This window comes from Mastomys coucha, unplaced genomic scaffold (assembly GCF_008632895.1).
Source record: "Mastomys coucha isolate ucsf_1 unplaced genomic scaffold, UCSF_Mcou_1 pScaffold2, whole genome shotgun sequence".
NCBI classification, from domain to species: Eukaryota; Metazoa; Chordata; class Mammalia; order Rodentia; family Muridae; genus Mastomys; species Mastomys coucha.
In genome coordinates, this window is record NW_022196902.1 from 3,594,829 (window position 1) to 3,613,827 (window position 18,999).

At 38.3% G+C, this 18,999-nt stretch overlaps 1 protein-coding gene across 4 annotated transcripts in view; it reads left to right on the forward strand.

The window, feature by feature from the left end:
- The window catches only part of Shprh (SNF2 histone linker PHD RING helicase), a 72,923-nt gene extending 55,947 nt beyond the window's left edge, over window positions 1-16,976 (forward strand). For 2 of the 4 annotated variants that reach the window (XM_031380381.1, XM_031380384.1), the window contains 5 exons: window positions 8,000-8,092; window positions 8,742-8,828; window positions 9,580-9,758; window positions 14,043-14,123; window positions 15,161-16,976. In XM_031380381.1, the coding sequence (XP_031236241.1) occupies window positions 8,000-8,092; window positions 8,742-8,828; window positions 9,580-9,758; window positions 14,043-14,123; window positions 15,161-15,257 (537 nt within the window). In that variant the 3' untranslated portion in view covers window positions 15,258-16,976. Of the gene's footprint in view, window positions 1-7,999; window positions 8,093-8,741; window positions 8,829-9,579; window positions 9,759-13,458; window positions 13,967-14,042; window positions 14,124-15,160 lie in introns of those variants that run through there. The other 2 variants (XM_031380383.1, XM_031380385.1) reach the window with 2 other exon arrangements.
- The last annotated feature ends 2,023 nt before the right edge of the window (window positions 16,977-18,999 follow it).

Below are 18,999 nucleotides of genomic sequence, written 5' to 3' on the forward strand. Positions count from 1 at the left end.
TCCCTCCCCCTCTTTCCCCCTTTCCCCCTTTCTCTTTCTCTTTTCTCTCTCCCTCCCTTCTTCAGCCTCCTCTATCTTTGTCTTGTCTCTGACTGTTTCCCTTTACTACTCCCAACCCCCAACCCCACCCTGGTGTTGTAAACAGAAAGGCTGGATACAATAGGCTATGCTGCACATTGAGGTCACTGTTTAGCATCATGAATTGGCATGCCCTACTTTTCCAACTGTGAGTCCCCGACATTCTTTACTTTTATTAGAAGTTATTAAAAATACAAAGCAATGATATTTTTCTATTTGAGTAATTTTATTTATTCAAATAAAGTCAAGTAGTCTATTGTTACTGTAGCAAGGAGATCTTGAATGTCTTCTACTTCCTTGCCTCTCTTTTAATAAGGGATCTCAGCAGATAGGAGCAGATGTGAAGGAATCAGAGATAAGACAACTATGATGTGTCTTTCCATTTCATGTTTGTAGTGTTTGAGTATGTTTGGCCCAGGGAGTGGCAGTGTTTGGAGGTATAGTGTATCACTGTGGGTGTGGTCTTTAAGACCCTAGTCCTAGCTGCCTGGAAGCTAGTCTTTTCCTGTTTGCCTTTGGATGAAGATATAGAACTCCCAGCTCCTGCTGCACCATGCCTCCGTGGATGTTGGTATGTTCCCGCCTTGATGAAACTGGACTGAACCTCTGAACCTATAAGCCAGCCCAAATTAAATATATTTTTATAAGAGTTACCTTGGTCTTGGTATCTGTTCACAGCAATAAAACCCTAACTAAGACAGAAGTTGGTGTCAGGGACTGGGGTATTGCTGTGATAGGTCTGACCATGCTTTTGTTTGAAAGAATGTGAGTTTGGGGACTTTTGACTTGGAAAGCTTGGAAAACATGTGGAATGTTTTAGGTAGGACTTAATGAGCCATCCTCATAGGAATATGGAAGACTTTGCTGCTGTGAGTGATTTGTTTGATGGTGCAGACCTGCCTGAGAGGTTTCAGTGCAGAACTTCAGTATGTAACCTAGAGGCTATTTTTGTTTTGATGAAGAATGTGGCTGCCTTTTTCCCTTGTCTGAAGAGTCTTCTTGCGGCTAAGGTGAAGAGACTCAGATTAACTGCATTGACAAAGCAAGTCTCAGAAATGCCCATCATAGACTTTGTTCTTTGCTTAAATCTCATGAAGAGGGTTTTGAATAAGCGTAGCAAACTTAGAAAGGAAAAATATATTGTTCGAGTATTAAAAAAGACACACCAGGAAGTGAACATAGCTGAATCCTGTGCTCAAGGATATTAAATTAATTAAGGGAGTGGTGACCTTGGGACAAGATCCCATCCAGCTAAATTTAGATCCAGGCCTGGTGCTACACACCTTTAATCCCAGGAGACGGCCTTTCAGATATCTGAGTTCAAGGTCAGTCTGCAGAGCAAGTTCCAGGATAGTGAGGGAGTTGGAAAACCTTAGACAGTGAGGGAGTTGGAGAACAGAAAGCTGGTAATGGGAGGGGGGGGGCCATGTTCTAACCCTAGCAAGTAACAGAACACAGCAACTTCAGCCATGTGGCCCTGGCTTTAGAGTCAAGAATAGAAGGGACTACTGGGACAGTTGATGCTGGTTAACTGGAGCTAAGAAATTAGCAGTGAGCACGTGGTGGCGCACACCTTTAATCCCAGCACTTGGGAGGCAGAGGCAGGCCGATTTCTGAGTTCAAGGCCAGCCTGGTCTACAGAGTGAGTTCCAGGACAGCCAATGCTATACAGAGAAACCCTGTCTCGAAAAAAAAGAAAGAAAGAAAGGAAGAAAGAAACTAGCAGTGATTGAGACGAGTTTCACTTAAGTAAAATCTTCAAGGAAGTGTTTTCTGAAAGCACAAAGAAACTGTGTTCCAGAGATAGCCAAGGTTGTACCTTGTGCTGCAGCTGAACTTGGTTTTGAAGACCTACATAAATGGGTCATGTGGAGAAGCTAAGGCTTAGCACTGTGAGAGGCCATGAAAGGCCAGTGGTGAAGGTGCAGCTTCAGTTGCAGTTGAAGGGTCAGGATTGAATGGGTCATGCAAAGGATTTGAGGCTTGGCACAATGAAGAGAGCCTACTAGTGAAGCCTAGTTGCTGCAGAAGACCCCAGGGTATTGGAGATGCCAGTACCATGGACTAACTACCAAGAACAGCAGCAACAGAGTGAAGTCAAATAGATCCTAGAGTACTATAGATTGTCTGGAGAAGTAACCCAATCCCCTTGTTCAGATAATCATGTGTGGAACAAGAAGCTGTAGTAGTTGAAGTTGACTTAGAGACCCCAAGATGTTAATGATGCCAGAGCCTCAGGATACCTTTTGAGGAAAGCTGCTAACGGAGTGGAACCAGTCCGGGAGAAAGATGTTTGTTGTAATCAACAAAGGTGAAAAAGGAGTTGATCTGAAGACTGCTTTGACATCAGACATGGAGATGCAGAGTTTAGAGTTTGCCCAGCTGGTTTCCTGTACTGCTTTGGGAATTACAGTTTAGTGATTAGATGAATCTCAGAAGAGACTTTGAACTTTGGACTTCTACCATTATTGAGACTATTATCGACTATGGGGCCTTTTGAGGTTAAACTAAATGATTTAGTATTATGTTTAGGTATAGCCCCCATAGACTCATGTGCTTGAACAAGCCTATAGGGGCCAGGGAGTAGAATGTAATGGTTTTAATATGTTTGGCCCAGGGAGTGGCATTATTTGGAGGTGTAGCCTTGGAGTGGGTGTGTCACTGTGGACATGGGCTTTAAGACCCTCTTCCTAGCTGCCTGGAAGCTAGTCTTTTCTTGTTTGCCTTTGGATGAAGATGTAGAACTCTAAGCTCCTGCTACACCCTGCCTGCTTGGACAATGTCATGCTCAAGCATTATCATGCTTGATGATAATGGACTGAACCTCTGAACCTATAAGCCAGCCTCAATTAAATGTTATTTTTATAAGAGTTACCTTGTTCTTGGTGTCTGTTCACAGTAGTAAATTCCAAACTAAGACCATGCATAAAGATTTTTTACTATCCTTGACCTCTTCTCTCCATAGAGCACCTTACCCCAGAATTGCATTAGTCCAGCAGTTTATTATAGATGGGCAAGGCTAGCCTAAGAGCTAAGCAGACACTCTATTAGTCTATTCTACTAGGAACTAAGTGTGCAGCAGCAAATGCTGTTCTCTCAACCCTTTCAGCACAGTGAAAGTTTGAACTCAGAGTTTAAATTCTTAAGAGGTTTGCAGCAAAAACATATGCCTATTCTGTTCTAATCTGATTAAGGTAAGGTAGTCTACCTATTAAGATAAGATCTGCCTGGCATTTCTGATTTTGAGTTATGCTACTACATGACATCTAGGCCAGATGTCTTAGGAAATTCCCTTTGTTGGACGTTGGTGCTGATATATTTTTGTTAATTTTTTCTGTGTTTACTTCCTATCCAAAAATCTAGTTTATTCTCTATTATACTTACTAGAAAGGTTTAAGGTCATTTCTTTATTATTAACTGTTTTACTATTTTGCCTGCTGACATCATCTCTTGAGTGGAGAAACAACAAAAGCAATAGCTATGAGCATGACGTTAAAACCTTTGCCTCTCATCCCAGTTCATTGAAGCATTATTCATTCACAGCAGCCAAGACATAGAATCAGCCCAGGTGTCCACAAACCCATGACTGGATTCAGAAAATGCGGCATCCATTGCTAGGAAGATAGCCCAGTAGTTACAGTATATTCCACACATGAGGGCCAGAGCTCAGATGCCAGAGCCCATACACATGCCAGGTGGACACAGCAACCTGCCTCTAATCCCAGCCTTGGAGGGTGGGGAAGGGATCCCCTGAGCAAGCTGGCTGGCAGCACTGGCTTTATCAGTGAGCTCTGTATCTGACTGTGAGATATGCATTCACACTTGCAGAGAGCGTGTGTTACTACTTCTTCTGTGCCCCCTTTTTACTTTAGTAATCCTTTGTTGTCTAGAGTGTTTCTTTCCACTTAACAAGTTTCGAGTTTTCAATCAAGATATGCTCACAGAGGCAAGAACTTTCAATGTAGCATAAGGCAAAGGGCTAGCAGTGTGGCATACACAGTGTGGCCAGCATGCACATGGCCTTGGTTTAGTCCCCAGCAGGACTATGAGAGCAGCAGTTGCCATAGAGCCAAAGATTCCATCCCTAATTAACCAAGATAATGGAAGGCATATGCCCACTAGAGTATCATTTATAATAATTTATAATTTAGATGTCTAAATATACTCTCAAGTAGGAAATGTTTCATCTTAGCCAAGCATAGGGGCTCCTACTTGTAATTTCATCTGAGTCTGAAGCAGGGGATTTGGTGTGAGATCAGGGTCCAGCTGGGCTACATGGCGAGGTCTTGGCTACACTTTAATTGGCAGAGATGGAGCTGCCTAAACACAGTTCTGACACTATATTGTTGTGGGAAATATTAAAAAAGACGATCGGGTTACCTCACTCAGGATGATATTCTCCAGATCCATCCATTTCCCTAAGAATTTCATAAATTTATTGTTTTTAATAGCTGAGTAGTACTCCATTGTGTAGATGTACCACATTTTCTGTATCCATTCCTCTGTTGAGGGACATCTTTGTTGTTTCCAGCTTCTGACTATTTTAAATAAGGCTGCTATAAACATAGTGGAGCAGGTGTCCTTATTACATGTTGGAGCATCTTCTGGATATATGCCCAGGAGTGGAATAGCTGGGTCCTCCTGTAGAACTATGTCCAGTTTCTGGAGGAACCGCCAAACTAGTTTTCAGAGTGGTTGTCCAATCACAAAAGAACACACATGGTATGCATTCTCTGATAAGTGGATATTAGCCCAGAAGATCAGAATACACAAAGTACAATCCATAAACCACAAGAAACTCAAGAAGAAGGAAGACTGAAGTGTGGATACTTCATTCCTTCTTAAAAGGGGGAACAAAATACCCATGGAAAGAGTTGCAGAGGCAAACTATGGAGCAGAGACTAAAGGAAGGACAATCCAGAGACTGCTCCACCTGGGAATCTTTCCCATATTCAATCATCAAACCCAGACACTATTGTGGATGCCAGCAAGTGCTGGCTGACAGGAGCCTGATAGAGCTGTCTCCTGAGAGGCTTTGTGCCAACTAATACAGAAGTAGAGGCTCACAGCCATCCATTGGACTGAGCCTAGGGTCCCCAATGAAGGAGCTAGAGAAAGGACGCAAGGAGCTGAAGGGTTTGCAGCCCCTTAGGACGAACAACAATATGAACTAACTAGTACCCTCAGACCTCCCAGGGACTAAACCACCAACCACAGAGCACACATGGTGGTACCCATGGCTCCAGTAGCATATGTATAGCAGAGGATGGCCAAGTCAGTCATTAATGAGAGAAGAGGCCCTTGGCCCTGTGAAGATTCTGTGCCCCAGTAAGCAGGAGAGGGTGGGGTGTTGATCAGGGGGGAAAGGGGAGAGAACAGGGGGTTGTTTTATTTTTTTTTTTTCGGAGGGTAAACTGGGAAAGGAGATATCATATGACATGTAAATAAAGAAAATATCTAATAAAAATAAATTTAAAAAAAAGAGAATCGGCAGGTTCCCGAGCTAGTGCCTGCCCACCAACTTTCTGCAGCTAGTCCCTGTGCCAGGTGATCTCACTTGGTCTCTCAGCCACAAACTCCTTGGCCCTGCGAGGCCACAGGGCTCCCACCGAGCCATTTCTAAGATGAGGCATTCGAGTTCCTCTTGCTTTCATGTAACGCCCCACGCACCCCTGGTTATCAATCTCAGCACCTAATTACCTGTCAGAGACAAGACTCTTAAGCTTATAGTTAACCAATTAGATTTGTATATCAATTTAATCACAGTTTATAAGATGCCAATACAATAAATAATTTTAGAGCCAATTGATGATAAAGCTTTAACCCAATTATTCTAACCTTTTGATAACACCAAGTCAGCCTCCATTCTGCTTTTCTCTCTCCTGAGACAACTCCCTCTCCCTCTCCTTCCCTCCTTCCCTCTTTCCCTCCCTCTCTCTTTCCCTCCCTCTCTCTCTCTGTCTCTGTCTCAACTCCTTGCTCTGCCTCCCTTCTCCTGTCCAGTCAATCCTGCAACACTATATACTTGTTATGTTTTCAAATCTGTGAAGGGCATGCAGACTCAAATCAGGGGCCATAGAGACACAGTGGTTCCAGACAGTCTTCCCTATAGCTTTTTTCCCCTCTATAGTTCCTGGGAAGATAAAGCTTTTGGTTTCTACACACAGTTATTCTTAATAATTGAACTGGGACTCAAATGGCTCAGAACCTATGGGGATTTTTTGAGAACCATTGAACCATCTAATTTTGATAGCAGGAGGATGAGCTGATGTTTTCTTACATACAGTTAGAATGTTGCTTATAAAAAAATTTTTCTGTTTTCTCTTGAACTTTTAGTAGGACACAGCTCAGTGGATTAAAGGGCTCGTGTTTATCCTGTACTTCGCTTAACATACATTTCTTGTGTGTGTTGGCATGAATCTGCATTTGGTGGTAAGAGGACAACTTGTGAGAGTTGGTTCTCTCCTCCTACCTTGTAAGTTCAAAGGATAGAACTCAGGTTCATCAGGTTTGTCAGCAAGTGCTTTACTCACTGAACCATATGTGAAGTGAAAAGCTTTCCAAGGTGTCATGTTACAGGGTACATGAGTGGTTCTAGCTGAACCTCTTTATTATTATTTTAGATCAATAGTATGAGAAAGTATGGTCCCTTTTACATTTTTTCTAAACCTTGTATATGTAATTGAGAGGCTTTATGACTAAAAAAGTAAATATATGATCCTTATTTTAGCATGCAGATTTTTAGCCTTTTTTTTTCTTTTCCAAATCTTGTCTTCCCATTAAATTAGGGTAACTTTCTTCCTTGTTCCTATTTTTCTGTTTGGTTGATTGGTTTTGGTTTTTCGAGTCAGGGTTTCTCTGTGTAGCCCTGGCTATCCTGTATTTTTTCCTGTACTGAGAGCTTTGAGGAAAGTGCTGCTGTGGAGGTCCGCTTGCAGTTTGTCTCCTTCCCACACCTCGGTTTAGGTCATGGTGCTGTTCATGTTTAAGGTCTGAAAAGCTGTTATTGTTTATTTGCTAGAGGTTAGGTTAAACACATTGATGGTGGGTTAATCATTTATTTATTCCTCAGGTTTTAAACCACTTTTCTATTTCCATATTCCTGTGATGGAACAGTTTTGAAAGATGAAAAGAGAGAGAGAGAGAGAGAGAGAGAGAGAGAGAAATTCTTGTAAAGTGACTGTCTGCCTGTGTGTTAGTTGACACCTTGTATATCTGTCATTGTCCATGGTCATGCCATTGCAAAAAGATTGTATTCTTTGGTTGAATCCTTCAGTGTTCAAGGTGCCTTGAGTTTTCATTCTTTGTATTCTTACATTTCTAATCTTAAAATATCTGAAATGAATGGAGTAGTGAGGAAGGTTTTTTAATATACATTCTGCTTCTTTATTGTAACAGAATTTATTAACTATAAAACCTAACTACAAAGTGTTTGGTATCAATACTGTATGGCTTTCTAGAATGCATTTATGTTCAGTTAACTGGGTGTAAATTCTTTTAGGAAATCCTCATTCTTAGATTTGGGGGGCAGGGGAGTAAGTGCATGATATGGCATGTGTGCCGAGTCAGGGGACACTGTGTACATAATGATTGTCTCCTTTCTATAGGCTCTGGGAACTGAAATTCAGGTAATCAGGCTCATGCCACGGATGCTGCTTACCCACTGAGCTATATATTAAACATCTTGGTGATAAACTCATTCATTTCTGCAATTAGACACTAAAGAAAATTCCCAGTAAACACAAAATTAAAAGACTAATAAGCACATATATATTTGCTGTGTGTGTGTGTGTGTGTGTGTGTGTGTATGTATAGTTGCTCTGTTATATATAGTTTCAATGAAGTGTTTTATACCAATTTTCTTTCTTTCTTTAACTAGGTTTTGTTTGGTGCTAATGTAATTTCTTCTTTGTGTTCAAAGGGTAGCCATTCTACAAAAGTGGAAGCTGTGGTTAGAACTCTGATGAAAATACAACTTAGAGATCCAGGGGCCAAAGCACTCGTTTTCTCAACGGTATAATCAAGACTTTCTGCTTCAGTCTAGCTGGTCTACCTCTACTTAGTGTCTACCTAAGAACTACTTATAAATACTGAAATAGATCTAAGACTCAGAATTACTGTCATGTTTTTTCTGTGACCTTATGTTTATGTATGGAGAAATGTGATAATACTTTATAAAGGCAATTTCTGTCATTGTGTATTATATTTTATATTGATGTTACTTAGAGATATTTTTGATGTTTGGAAATTAGAATCTATAATCTTCAAAGATTCATTCATAAATGAAATGGCCTATTTAAGAAAAAGTAGTTAATGTACTATGAATAAAGTATTATTTATAAATCTAGTAAAATCCTAGTTTTACATTTAGAAAGATAAACTATATCCATTAAATACACCATTGTTTTTTATTTATATTTTAATTATTTTAAGTGATGCTTGTATTTTATTATATTACCGTTCAACCCGTATTTGATTGGGAAAGAAAACACCATTTCCCAAAGGGCTAGTGTTGTAGGTTCTCCACCTGAGGGTTTGGTTTGGTTTTGCTCATTTAAGTGAAGTATAAAAGTTATTGCGGTTTAATTATGATTTACTCCCTTCTCAAATCTCTTTGGCCAAAAGCTGTGTGTAAACACTTTTTTCTCACTTTTATGTTCTAGTGGCAAGATGTATTAGATATTATTTCGAAAGCTCTCACCGACAACAACATGGAATTTACACAAATCAGTCGCATTAAGACCTTCCAGGTGTGTCAGAATGTTGCTCGTGTTTTTAATAGATCAGTTGCAACCTGAAATGCTGTTTTCTAGCTGACTTTGTTTATCTTCTGTTCTGAACCCTGTAAAAAGGTTTTAAGTTCTTGATTATCTATGAAATTAACATCTTAAAACAAAATTTAAAAAAACTGTAGATATTTTTGATATAGCCCAAATATTTTTGATATAGTTCAGACAAACTAAAGATTGTCTGGAAAGGCAGTCTTTAAAAAAATGTTTTTGTCTTGAGATCTTTTTCTTTAATCTAGGAAGCAGTAGCCTTGCAGTATTTCTTTTGAAGGGGTCCTTGTACCCTGGGATTATTTTCTGTACATACACACTCAGAAAAAAGTACATGTGGTTAAAATTTTGTTTATATCAAATTCAGTACAGTCACACCTATAATCTGAGACACACCACATTCAAGAACAACTGAAAATACAGCAGATTCCTATCTTACCTCACATTAACTTTGCAGTTTTCCTTTCCCTCACTTTCCTCTATACTCACACGGTTCAGTTTGCATGTATCACATATGTGTGTGATATAGTTTCCACTACATGCTATAAAAGCAAAGCTGTTTGCATGATTCTCTTCAAAATCAAAAAAAACCAACATTCCAGTTCCTAAAATTGGTGGATTAGCATTTAATCCTCACTACCGTGTTCTTCTTGAGCTGTAACATAACTCTTCTTATTTTAATCAATCCAGCTAAAATTAAAATGTACCTTTCTTCTTTTAGGAGAACCTATCAGCATTTAAATATGATCCCCAAATCAATATTTTGCTGCTGCCCCTGCACACAGGCTCTAATGGATTAACTATCATCGAAGCCACTCACGTCCTCCTTGTGGAGCCTATGCTGAACCCTGCCCATGAGCTTCAGGCCATTGGGAGAGTGCACCGAATTGGACAGACAAAGTAAGGACTAAAATTGGCATTTATTACCTTGTTTCAGGTTATGAGAAACTAATTCAACATTTAAATTCTTTATGTATGTTTATCATAGCCTGTCTATTTCTTAAGTACACATTCTGTCTCCCTCACCTGAAATGTTTGGGACCAGAAATTGTTTAGGGTTCTTTTGGGGATTTTTTGTTTTTTGTTTTTTTGTTTTTTGTGTTTTGCTTTTGTTTTTGTTTTTTGTTTTTACATTCTGGACTGTTTGAGGAAAGGGTCTATATTTAAATATAAGATTGATTTATGTTTCTTTTATCTCATACATAATCTGAAAATAATTTTATATATTATTTTTAGTATGTACTTTAACTACAGCCCATCACATGAAGTCAGATGTGGACATTTCCACTTTGTTACATGTCTGCATGCTCTGTGGCATATGCACACACACAGTGAATGAACCAATCAGTCAATATAGTTAAAAATAGTTTTATTTAGTACAGTATCTGAACCAGTAGTCATTTTTATGTGATAGGTACTTCCTTTATTCAAATACCAGATTGTAAGTATCTGTAAGTCAGTTTCTTAGTTATATTACGCATAGGTATTAGAGGCCTTGAGTGTTTGAAGACATATAGGCACACAGACAAGCACGTATTTAGTACTACTGAGCATCTAAACTGTGTCAGGCACTATGCTACATACTGAAGATTCCAGTCATATAAGACATAATCCCATCTAGAAACATACATAAAAGGCCACTGTGTAGCACAAGTACAAGATTATTTAAAGTTTTATGAACAAAACAATATGCTTTGTATCCTGAAGAAACACATTAGGCTGAAGGAATGATTATTTTAAAGTTAGGCTAGAAAGCAATGTGGAAGAGTTGCATATGTAGAAATAAAGGACAGATAAGCTGACATTTCCTGGGACTGTGAGCAGTTTGGCACTGCTGAGGTAAAACATGAGAAGTAGTAAATGAAGTTTTACATGCCAGAGTCAGAAATGTGGATCGTTGATAAACTTCAGCTTTGAAACCAAATGCAGCTTTAATTTTCAGTGGAAAAGGGACAGATTCTATATTTAAATACTTTTCTCATTGCTGTGGCAAACATCAAACAAAAGTAGCTAAGGAAAGAAGGAGTCCCTCTTATGGCATACAGATATACATGCAGTCATCCGTAAAATAAGAAAACAAACAAAAAAAGTAAATATGTGAGTGCTAAGGATCAAACTCAGGTTGTTGGGTAAGTTTACCAACTACTTTTACTAATTGAGTCATCTTGCCAGCCCCAAACACTGACCTCTTGTTATACCAGCATTTTCCTTAAACATGGTTGTCCCAGATTTAGAAGCCTAAGGCCATTAAGGCTATTGCTTCCCAGTAAATAGCCTTTCTTTTCTTCTTCAGGAGACTGCTTTAGTCTTTGTGTCGTTGTTCTCCAGTGACAGTCTAGCCTCCTCCAGTTCATAGTGCCTTATCATTCCATTATCACTTACATAGTTGGTGTTCATAAGTCTCCACTCGCTTCTTTCAGAGGTCTTTTGCTGAGCACGTTCTATGTGCCATGTATTGTTTGAGATAGCATTTGAGATAACCTTATGCAGGACAGTTAGTATGCAATAGATTGAGTAAGTAAAGGGCATATTGTGTTAGGACCTACAAACCTCAAGCCAGGTGGGACAGTAAAGAGCACAGATGACTTGGAAGCCGGCCTTACTGAGAAGGTAAAATCTGAGCAAAGCATGAAAGAGATTGGAAATATAATCATACTAATATCTTAAAAAACGAATGACTAAGCAGGCACTAAAAACCAGTGTTACATCTGTAAGCCAAGAATGTTCCTGGTTTAAAAAAAAATAGCAAGGAACCACAGTTGCTATACTGAGACAGGTAGGAAAGGGACTCGGTGGGTCTTGGGAAGCATACTGGGCCTTAATTGGAAAGCTGTAAGCGGAGGAAAGACACATGTAACTTCAGCTTTGAAACACTCATTCTGAGTACTGTGTGCAGGCCAGGAAGTAAGGGGAGCAAGCAGGCCATGTTGTCTTGATAGTAGCTTGTGTAGTAGTTACTGGCAATGCACCTAGTGAGGAGTGGCCAGGCTCTGGGTTTACCTGGAGTAGAACTGACAACATTTGTGGGCATAGTGCTTCCCGGGTGAGCAACACTGTGGGCTTTGACCTAGACAGCTAGGAGGATAGAAAGCCTTGACTGAATACAGGAAGACTATGAGAGAGAACAGATTCAGTGGCAAGAACAAAAGTCTACTGTAGATATGTTTGAGATTTTATTAGCTATCCAAAATATGTATGTTCAGAGACTGGGAGAGAAGGACTAGAGGCACACACTTAGACATCAGCAGCGTGGGATGGTATTTTGAACTATAAGCATGTATAGTAGTATAAAGGAGAGAAAGAATAGGGATGGGCCAAAAACTAAATAAATTCTAGCACACGTAAACCACAAAGCTCTGGGAAAAAGATACCTACATGCTTAACCTGCTGCAAAATGTCAAAATAGACATCTTCTACTGGAGTTTTTACCATTAGTTTTATTTTGTCATGATCAAAAGCAGTTTAAATGGAGCAGTATAGGCAACTACTTATAAGGATTATTTGTTCAATACTAGTTCAACAAACACAAATAGGATTGCATAGCTTGTATAGTGACATGGCTAGGTAAAAAGTGGCAGGTGCATCCCTGTTGCCTGCCCATCCATACTTTAACCATGGCTCTCCACTCTTACCGTGCGGCCCATAGGAATAGGATTTTGAGAGATTTTGTTGCAGAGTAAAAGAAGAGAATAAAATTAAAAATTATTTCCTTTTTGTTTTAAATTAAAAAAAAATTTAGAATGATTCATTTAGAAATAGAAAAAGTAGGAAAAGATGGAAAAGTGTGCTGAACATTTTCCATGCTTAGGCAAGAGGATACAGGACCTAACACTGATTGTTTTCAGGCCAGAGTGTAGCTCTAGTAATGGTTAGGAGAGCATAGTGTAGTGTTTGTCCTTTATGACAGTGGAAGAAGTGCCCTTTTTTTTTCATCCCATTTGTCCTAAATCCCACCTCTTCTCATATTCTCAAGAGGCTTCATCTTGAAATGTATCACATGGATATATCTACGTGGTAATCATTTTTAAAGTGGCACTCCTTTACAGTCTACCTCCATCCACCCCTTGGTGTGCTATTCTGTCAGCCTTTCTATTTTGGTAGCTAGCCCTGAGTGTAATACCACTAAAATGAAGCTTAGAGTTTAACTGGTGGCCTACTTCTTGCTGTGATTCAGTGGTTCCTTTTATCTACTCTCACTAGCTATTCGTTTACCCAGTGCCATAACATTTAGTATGTGTAGGTGGACAACCTTCATGGGTGTATCCCTGAACCTAGACATAACCAGCTTTATATGTAGCTATTATCTGTACATGTATCTAGGAATTTTATATTTCCCCCAGGATATTGACTAGATATCTCAAGTTTGGCACAGATAGAGCAAAACTACATTTGTGCTACTCTGAGCCAGCCCAAGCTTTCCTCACAGTTTAATGTGACTTTTATCATTTATCCTTGTCAGACAGGAAGTCTAAGACTTTTCTGTATCTTATATTCAAATTATTTTAGTCTTGATTCTTGTATTTCAAAGATATTCATCTTTTGAATAATTCTTATCCCGCTGACAGAAAAGCACAATATATCTATCTGTCTTCCTCCACAGCAGCGAAGGCATTTCTACAGTACAGCCTAGTGTGAATCAGAGTATGCATCAACACTGGAGCACACACCTCTATAACCACAAAACCCAGTGAAATCCTGATCAGATCCTTCAGGACTACCGTTTATGATCTGAACGCTGCCCTCCTGTAACCTCATGTTGACCTGCTGCATTTATAACACACTGTGCCATGCTAGCCTGCTGTTGGCCCCAGAAACATTTTTAGCTTTTCCCAACCATGTACTCGTCCCAGGAATATATATGAACATTTGTTTTCTGTCTGCATGCTTTCCTGCTCCTTCTGTGCTCAGTGCCTAATTCCCTTCTCTCAATTGAACTTGTCATACATAATCTATGCATGCAGCTGATTTTCTCGTGTGTTTATTATCTGTCTCCCCCATGAGAGCGTTAGTTCATGAAGATAATATTGGCAGTATGTGCTGTTGACCTGTCCCTGAGCACATTCATAAAGACCTGCCACAAGTGGGCACCAGTGGACTAATGGATGTAGCACATGTATATAATGTCATTTTCTACTCAGTTGTCTTAAGATGGTCTTAAACTTACAATTATTATTTGCCTTCTAGACCTACTATTGTACATAGATTCTTAATTAAAGCAACAATAGAAGAGCGCATGCAGGCAATGCTAAAAACTGCTGAGAGGAGGTAGGTAACTACTTACAAGTCAGGATTTCCCATCATTTGAGAGTTTTAGATCTTCTGGATGACAACAAATGATGTAAACACTAAATACTAAAAAAAAAACAAAGAAAAGCATTTTATCCAAACATGTCCCAGTTAATGCCTTGGACAGTCTGTGTTTGGCTTAAGATAATTTAATAGGTTATAATATGCAAAATTAGCTGTCCTATCTTTGCTACATTTGATTACTTTTTAAATGAAATGTATTGTGCTCTTACCGAAACGCTTGTCTAATAAGTGTGAAACTAAACATGCATTAATGTTTTATAGTTTACGCTCACCAGTCTCAGGTCAGGAGGCGTGTTTGCGTTTACAGTCTAGGCTGGTGATTTGTGTCAAATTCATAGACATCAGAGTAGCACAATGATCAGAACGGTCTGAACTTTAGGACTCGGCCTTGCAGTTATTAAACGTCTACATTAGCAAGAAAATTTTCCTTTAAAGTCATCTTGAAATAAACCAGTAACTTCCTCCCTCCCCATGAAATGGATGGATTGGAAGTCACCCAAAGAGAGATAATATGATAGCTCTTTCAAAGGGATGGCATCTCCAGGGTACTTTGTAACAGAAACATTTTCAAACCAGAAATTCCATACTCTGATATAATAGGAAAGATACCAGCCATCCCAAGGGCTTGAAAGATTTTTGTTCTTGGTTTCACATGCTGCAGACATCAGTGATTTTTATTTCAGTTACTTAAAATAATACTGAATTTTTTGTAAATGGAAGGTAAATGGTGAGTTTAGAACCTCCTTGGTAACAGTTGCCAGAGGTCTTATCCTCTGTTTTTTATTTGTTTTGACTTATTGTTCATAGAAAGCATTTTCTGACAAAGTTTCAGAATTATTTAGGCATTTTCACTGATTTTGAAAAGATGTAAAGTACTGTCTACTTGTGTCTGAGTGATGACTACATCTGGCAGATTTGTGCCTCCCTTTGTTATCATGCATAGTCACTGCCTCCTGGCCATGCCTTCTCACTGTGCCTCTGGAATCTTGCAGCCACACAAGCTCCTCCGGAAAGCACTCTGAAGCCTCAGTGTTGACTGTAGCTGACCTGGCCGACCTGTTCACCAAAGAGAATGAGGAGCTTGAATGAAGTGCCATCGAATCAGTCCACAAACTTTAAGATAGAGCTTAACTTTCATAAATGGAAAGCAAAGTTACAAATTAAAAACAACAAAAAAAAATCAGTAGATTTTAGTAAACACTATTTTAAGTTGAATGAATTTATTTTGTTATACACTAGCCTAGTAATAATTGGCAGTTGGTTCCTTTTCAGTATACCGATTTCACACCATTTACAATGAATTTTAATTTTACATTCCTAATGAAACATTAACGTTTTGTTTCACATGTATATCTATTACTGATAAGGCAGGGGAATTAAGGAAAAAAGGTATTAAATAATTTTCCATTAGTAGATAGATGTTTGTTATATACAAGACAGAATATATAAGAAAGAAGGTAACTTAGTTTAGTTTTGTATGACCTGATGTATATAGCCAGTGTAAATGACATTTTTGAAAGGGTCTTCAGCATCTTTAGCATAGGATTCACCATTATCTTCTCAGTAATGTTTTAAGAAAATGCTAAGCTATAATAACTAGTTATTTGCATGATTTAAGCTGTAACACTGTCATTAGCTCCTTATAATAAATCATTAGGTGGCTATATTAGGTTTTGTTACTAAATGTTAAAATACTGAAAAATTCACTGTCTATTATGTTTAAGCAGTATCATTGTTAGTGTTTTTAAGTGTCTGAGCATTTACCTACAATGATCTCTTTAATCTTTTTTAGTAAGTTTTTTGTGTGTGTTTTAAGATGATGTATCTGTAAATATGGCTTTTTAAAAATCATCATTGTACTGAATCCTTTTCCTGTGTTCTTGTAACTAGTCATTTTAGCTACTAGTCATCTAAATTTACAATAGAGCTTATTCATTTCAGTTACTCTGTCCTTAGAAACTAACTAGTATTTGCTCTTACTGCAAGAGAATACTGTGTTCACACATGCATAGAATTATAAGTGGCTAGTCTGTGTCTTCTGTGAAGAATTCATAGATGACTTTGAAATCACAAAATAAGAAGTAGCCTTGTGTTGGAATATAAATTTTCTTGTTTCCTTTCCTTCAGCTATTGAAATTTTAAGTGACCCTCAAGACTCATTAGCTCCTACCTAACTGTCCAGAAAACTGTACTAGAAATAGTCCCTGGGTCTCTTTCATCCAGTGAGCTCTGGTGCTTAAGCTAAGGTGCATTTTCCTACCCAGGTTTATAGGTGACAGTTCAGCTGAAGAAGACACCTTTTGGGTGCTTATTCTGTAGTTGAAGAGAGATATACATTGATTCTTTTATATGAAATTAAACATAATATTTTTACAGCTCTTTTACATTCACAAAGAGCTTTTCTGTGTATTCATGTAGTTAATATTCACAACAATCCTATGAAGTGGATATAATTAATGTTATTTCTATTTTGAAGGTAAAGAACTAATGCTCAGGAGGAAACTTGCCTATGATATGTAGCAAATAGACAAAGTGGTCCAGGCCCCTTGGCTTCATATCTACTGTTCTTCCACCAAATCATATGCCACGCTGAGGCTCAGAAACCTTGTGGGTATAATTTTAGAATGAGGTTGTTTATGTACTCAGTTTTGTTTCCTAATTATTCATGTGCTATGTTCTAGGAAAAACAATTTGATATGCTTCAATTAAAAAAATTACATAGATATCTATACTGACCAGTATTAGAAGAAAACTACTCTTACTTATTTCAGTAAGATACCTCAATTAAATAAATATTTTAGTGCAAAATGAAATTGTAAATTGTTTTATTTCTAAGGTTTGGATCATATGAACTTTGGTTTTTATTGACTCAACAGTATCAAATTGCCAATCCTACACTATTCCATATTTTATTTACATTTGTTATTTCTTCTAAACAATTGTGATAATTCTCTTACATCAGAACTAATGAATACACATATATCATTCCCATATCTTGGCTGCAAACAAAAGAAATTTTGTGTTCCTTTCTCAATAATTTTATATTCTCTGGAATATCACAGTATGGGCACTATGCTAGCAAACCACTGAGGAGGAGTGAGATGCCCAGCCATTACAGCTTACATGTACTTAGAGTTAGGAAGTTGTTTTTCAAGTGACTCCAGATGAATTTACTAGGACTGAAGATTTATCTGTGTAAATTATAAACATTCCACAAACTTGGCTTAAAATCCAAGTGACTTTACTATGTTTATTACAGCATCAATATTTCTCTTTCTGTGTGATCTTAAGGTAAAGGGCCATTTTTAGAAATTGCTCCTTTTGGGAAGTATAAGTCAGTCTCTTTATATGCTTAGTATGCACAAATCTCTGGATTTCAGACCCCTCCAAAAAAATCCCTTTCACATCTTTAATAACATTTATAATCTCAACATGGAACCAATTCTTAACAAGCAATACTAGTTCATAGCAAAAGCAACTACTTATAAATACCTAACAGGTTGTGACGAGTCATCAGCTGAAAACCTCTGCCAGGGGACAAAAACGAAAATGTCTTTCATTTACTATCCCTTCTCAAAATCAATATGATTGAGTTGTCTGTTTATTAAACCTGCAGATAACCTTATTAGAAATGCAGAAAACACCTGTGTTAACAAATGACCACAATTCTACTCAAAGTGACTATAAGACATAGTTGGTTTTGGTAGCATTTAGTTAGTCAGAATTCCAAGCATAATATGCCATTTTATATATGCAGTTACTGTGCTGTGTCCAGGTAGTTTCCTTGTAGTTTCCCAAGACTTCTAGCTCTTATAGTCTTTTCAGCCTAGATCCCTTAAGATTGGAGGTGGAGGCGTGTGACAAATGTCCTATTTGACAGTGAGTATTCTGTAGTCTGTTATTAGCTGCACTAGTTGTGAGTCTCTGTGTTAATCATCTACTGCATAAAGAAGTTGCTCTGATGAGAGTTCAGATGCATTAATTAGTGAGTATAAGAGTAAGTTTAATATTACATCCATTTAGGAAAATCGTATAGGTTCTTTCCGAGGTTACATTTCTATGAAACACCACAGACTAACAAAAGCCCCATAACAGGAACTAGAGGAACTAGTTAGCTCTTTTGCAGTTGTTGGCCATAGAGATCCTACACATGCATCCTAACGTTATAGGTTATTGTCAGTGCTCCTGTTTATGCTATAGCATTTGACTGTAAGAAGCTATTGCTGAAGACATTGCATACCTGAGTCATAAAACAAGCTGCCCTGACCTGGAAGCTCCTCCCTTGAGGTCAGGGAGGTGCTGTGTGTGCTCCCTAACAAGAAAAGTAATTATCTGTGTCCTGGCTGGGAACCATATGATGGGCAACCTTTTAAATTTTTTAATTTAATTAAAATCTTTTTTATTTCCCCCTCCTTCACCTCTGTCCTATCCATCCATGTTCAAGTCCACTCGACAAATTCACAGCCACCTCCTCTTTAACCATTGTTGATACATACAAATGAGTAAACATTTATTCAATCCGGTGTTGCTTGTCCTCTTGTGTATGTGTCTAGGGCTGGTTATCCAGTACCCCGTACTGCTTGGTACTGGATAACCATTTGGGGGCTCATCTCAGGAAGACCAATTCTTCTCAGCAGTTGTGAATTGTTTGTAGCTCTTCATCGACGAGTGGAGCCCTGTGAGATTTCCCCTATTTATTTTGGGATGCCTATTGTGATTGGAATTACTCAGGTTCTGTTTTCTGTTTTAATCTTATAATTGCTCTCTTGGATCAAAGTTGTACAGGAAAAATGTAGACAAATCATTCTGAATAACATTTCTGTCCTGTAGT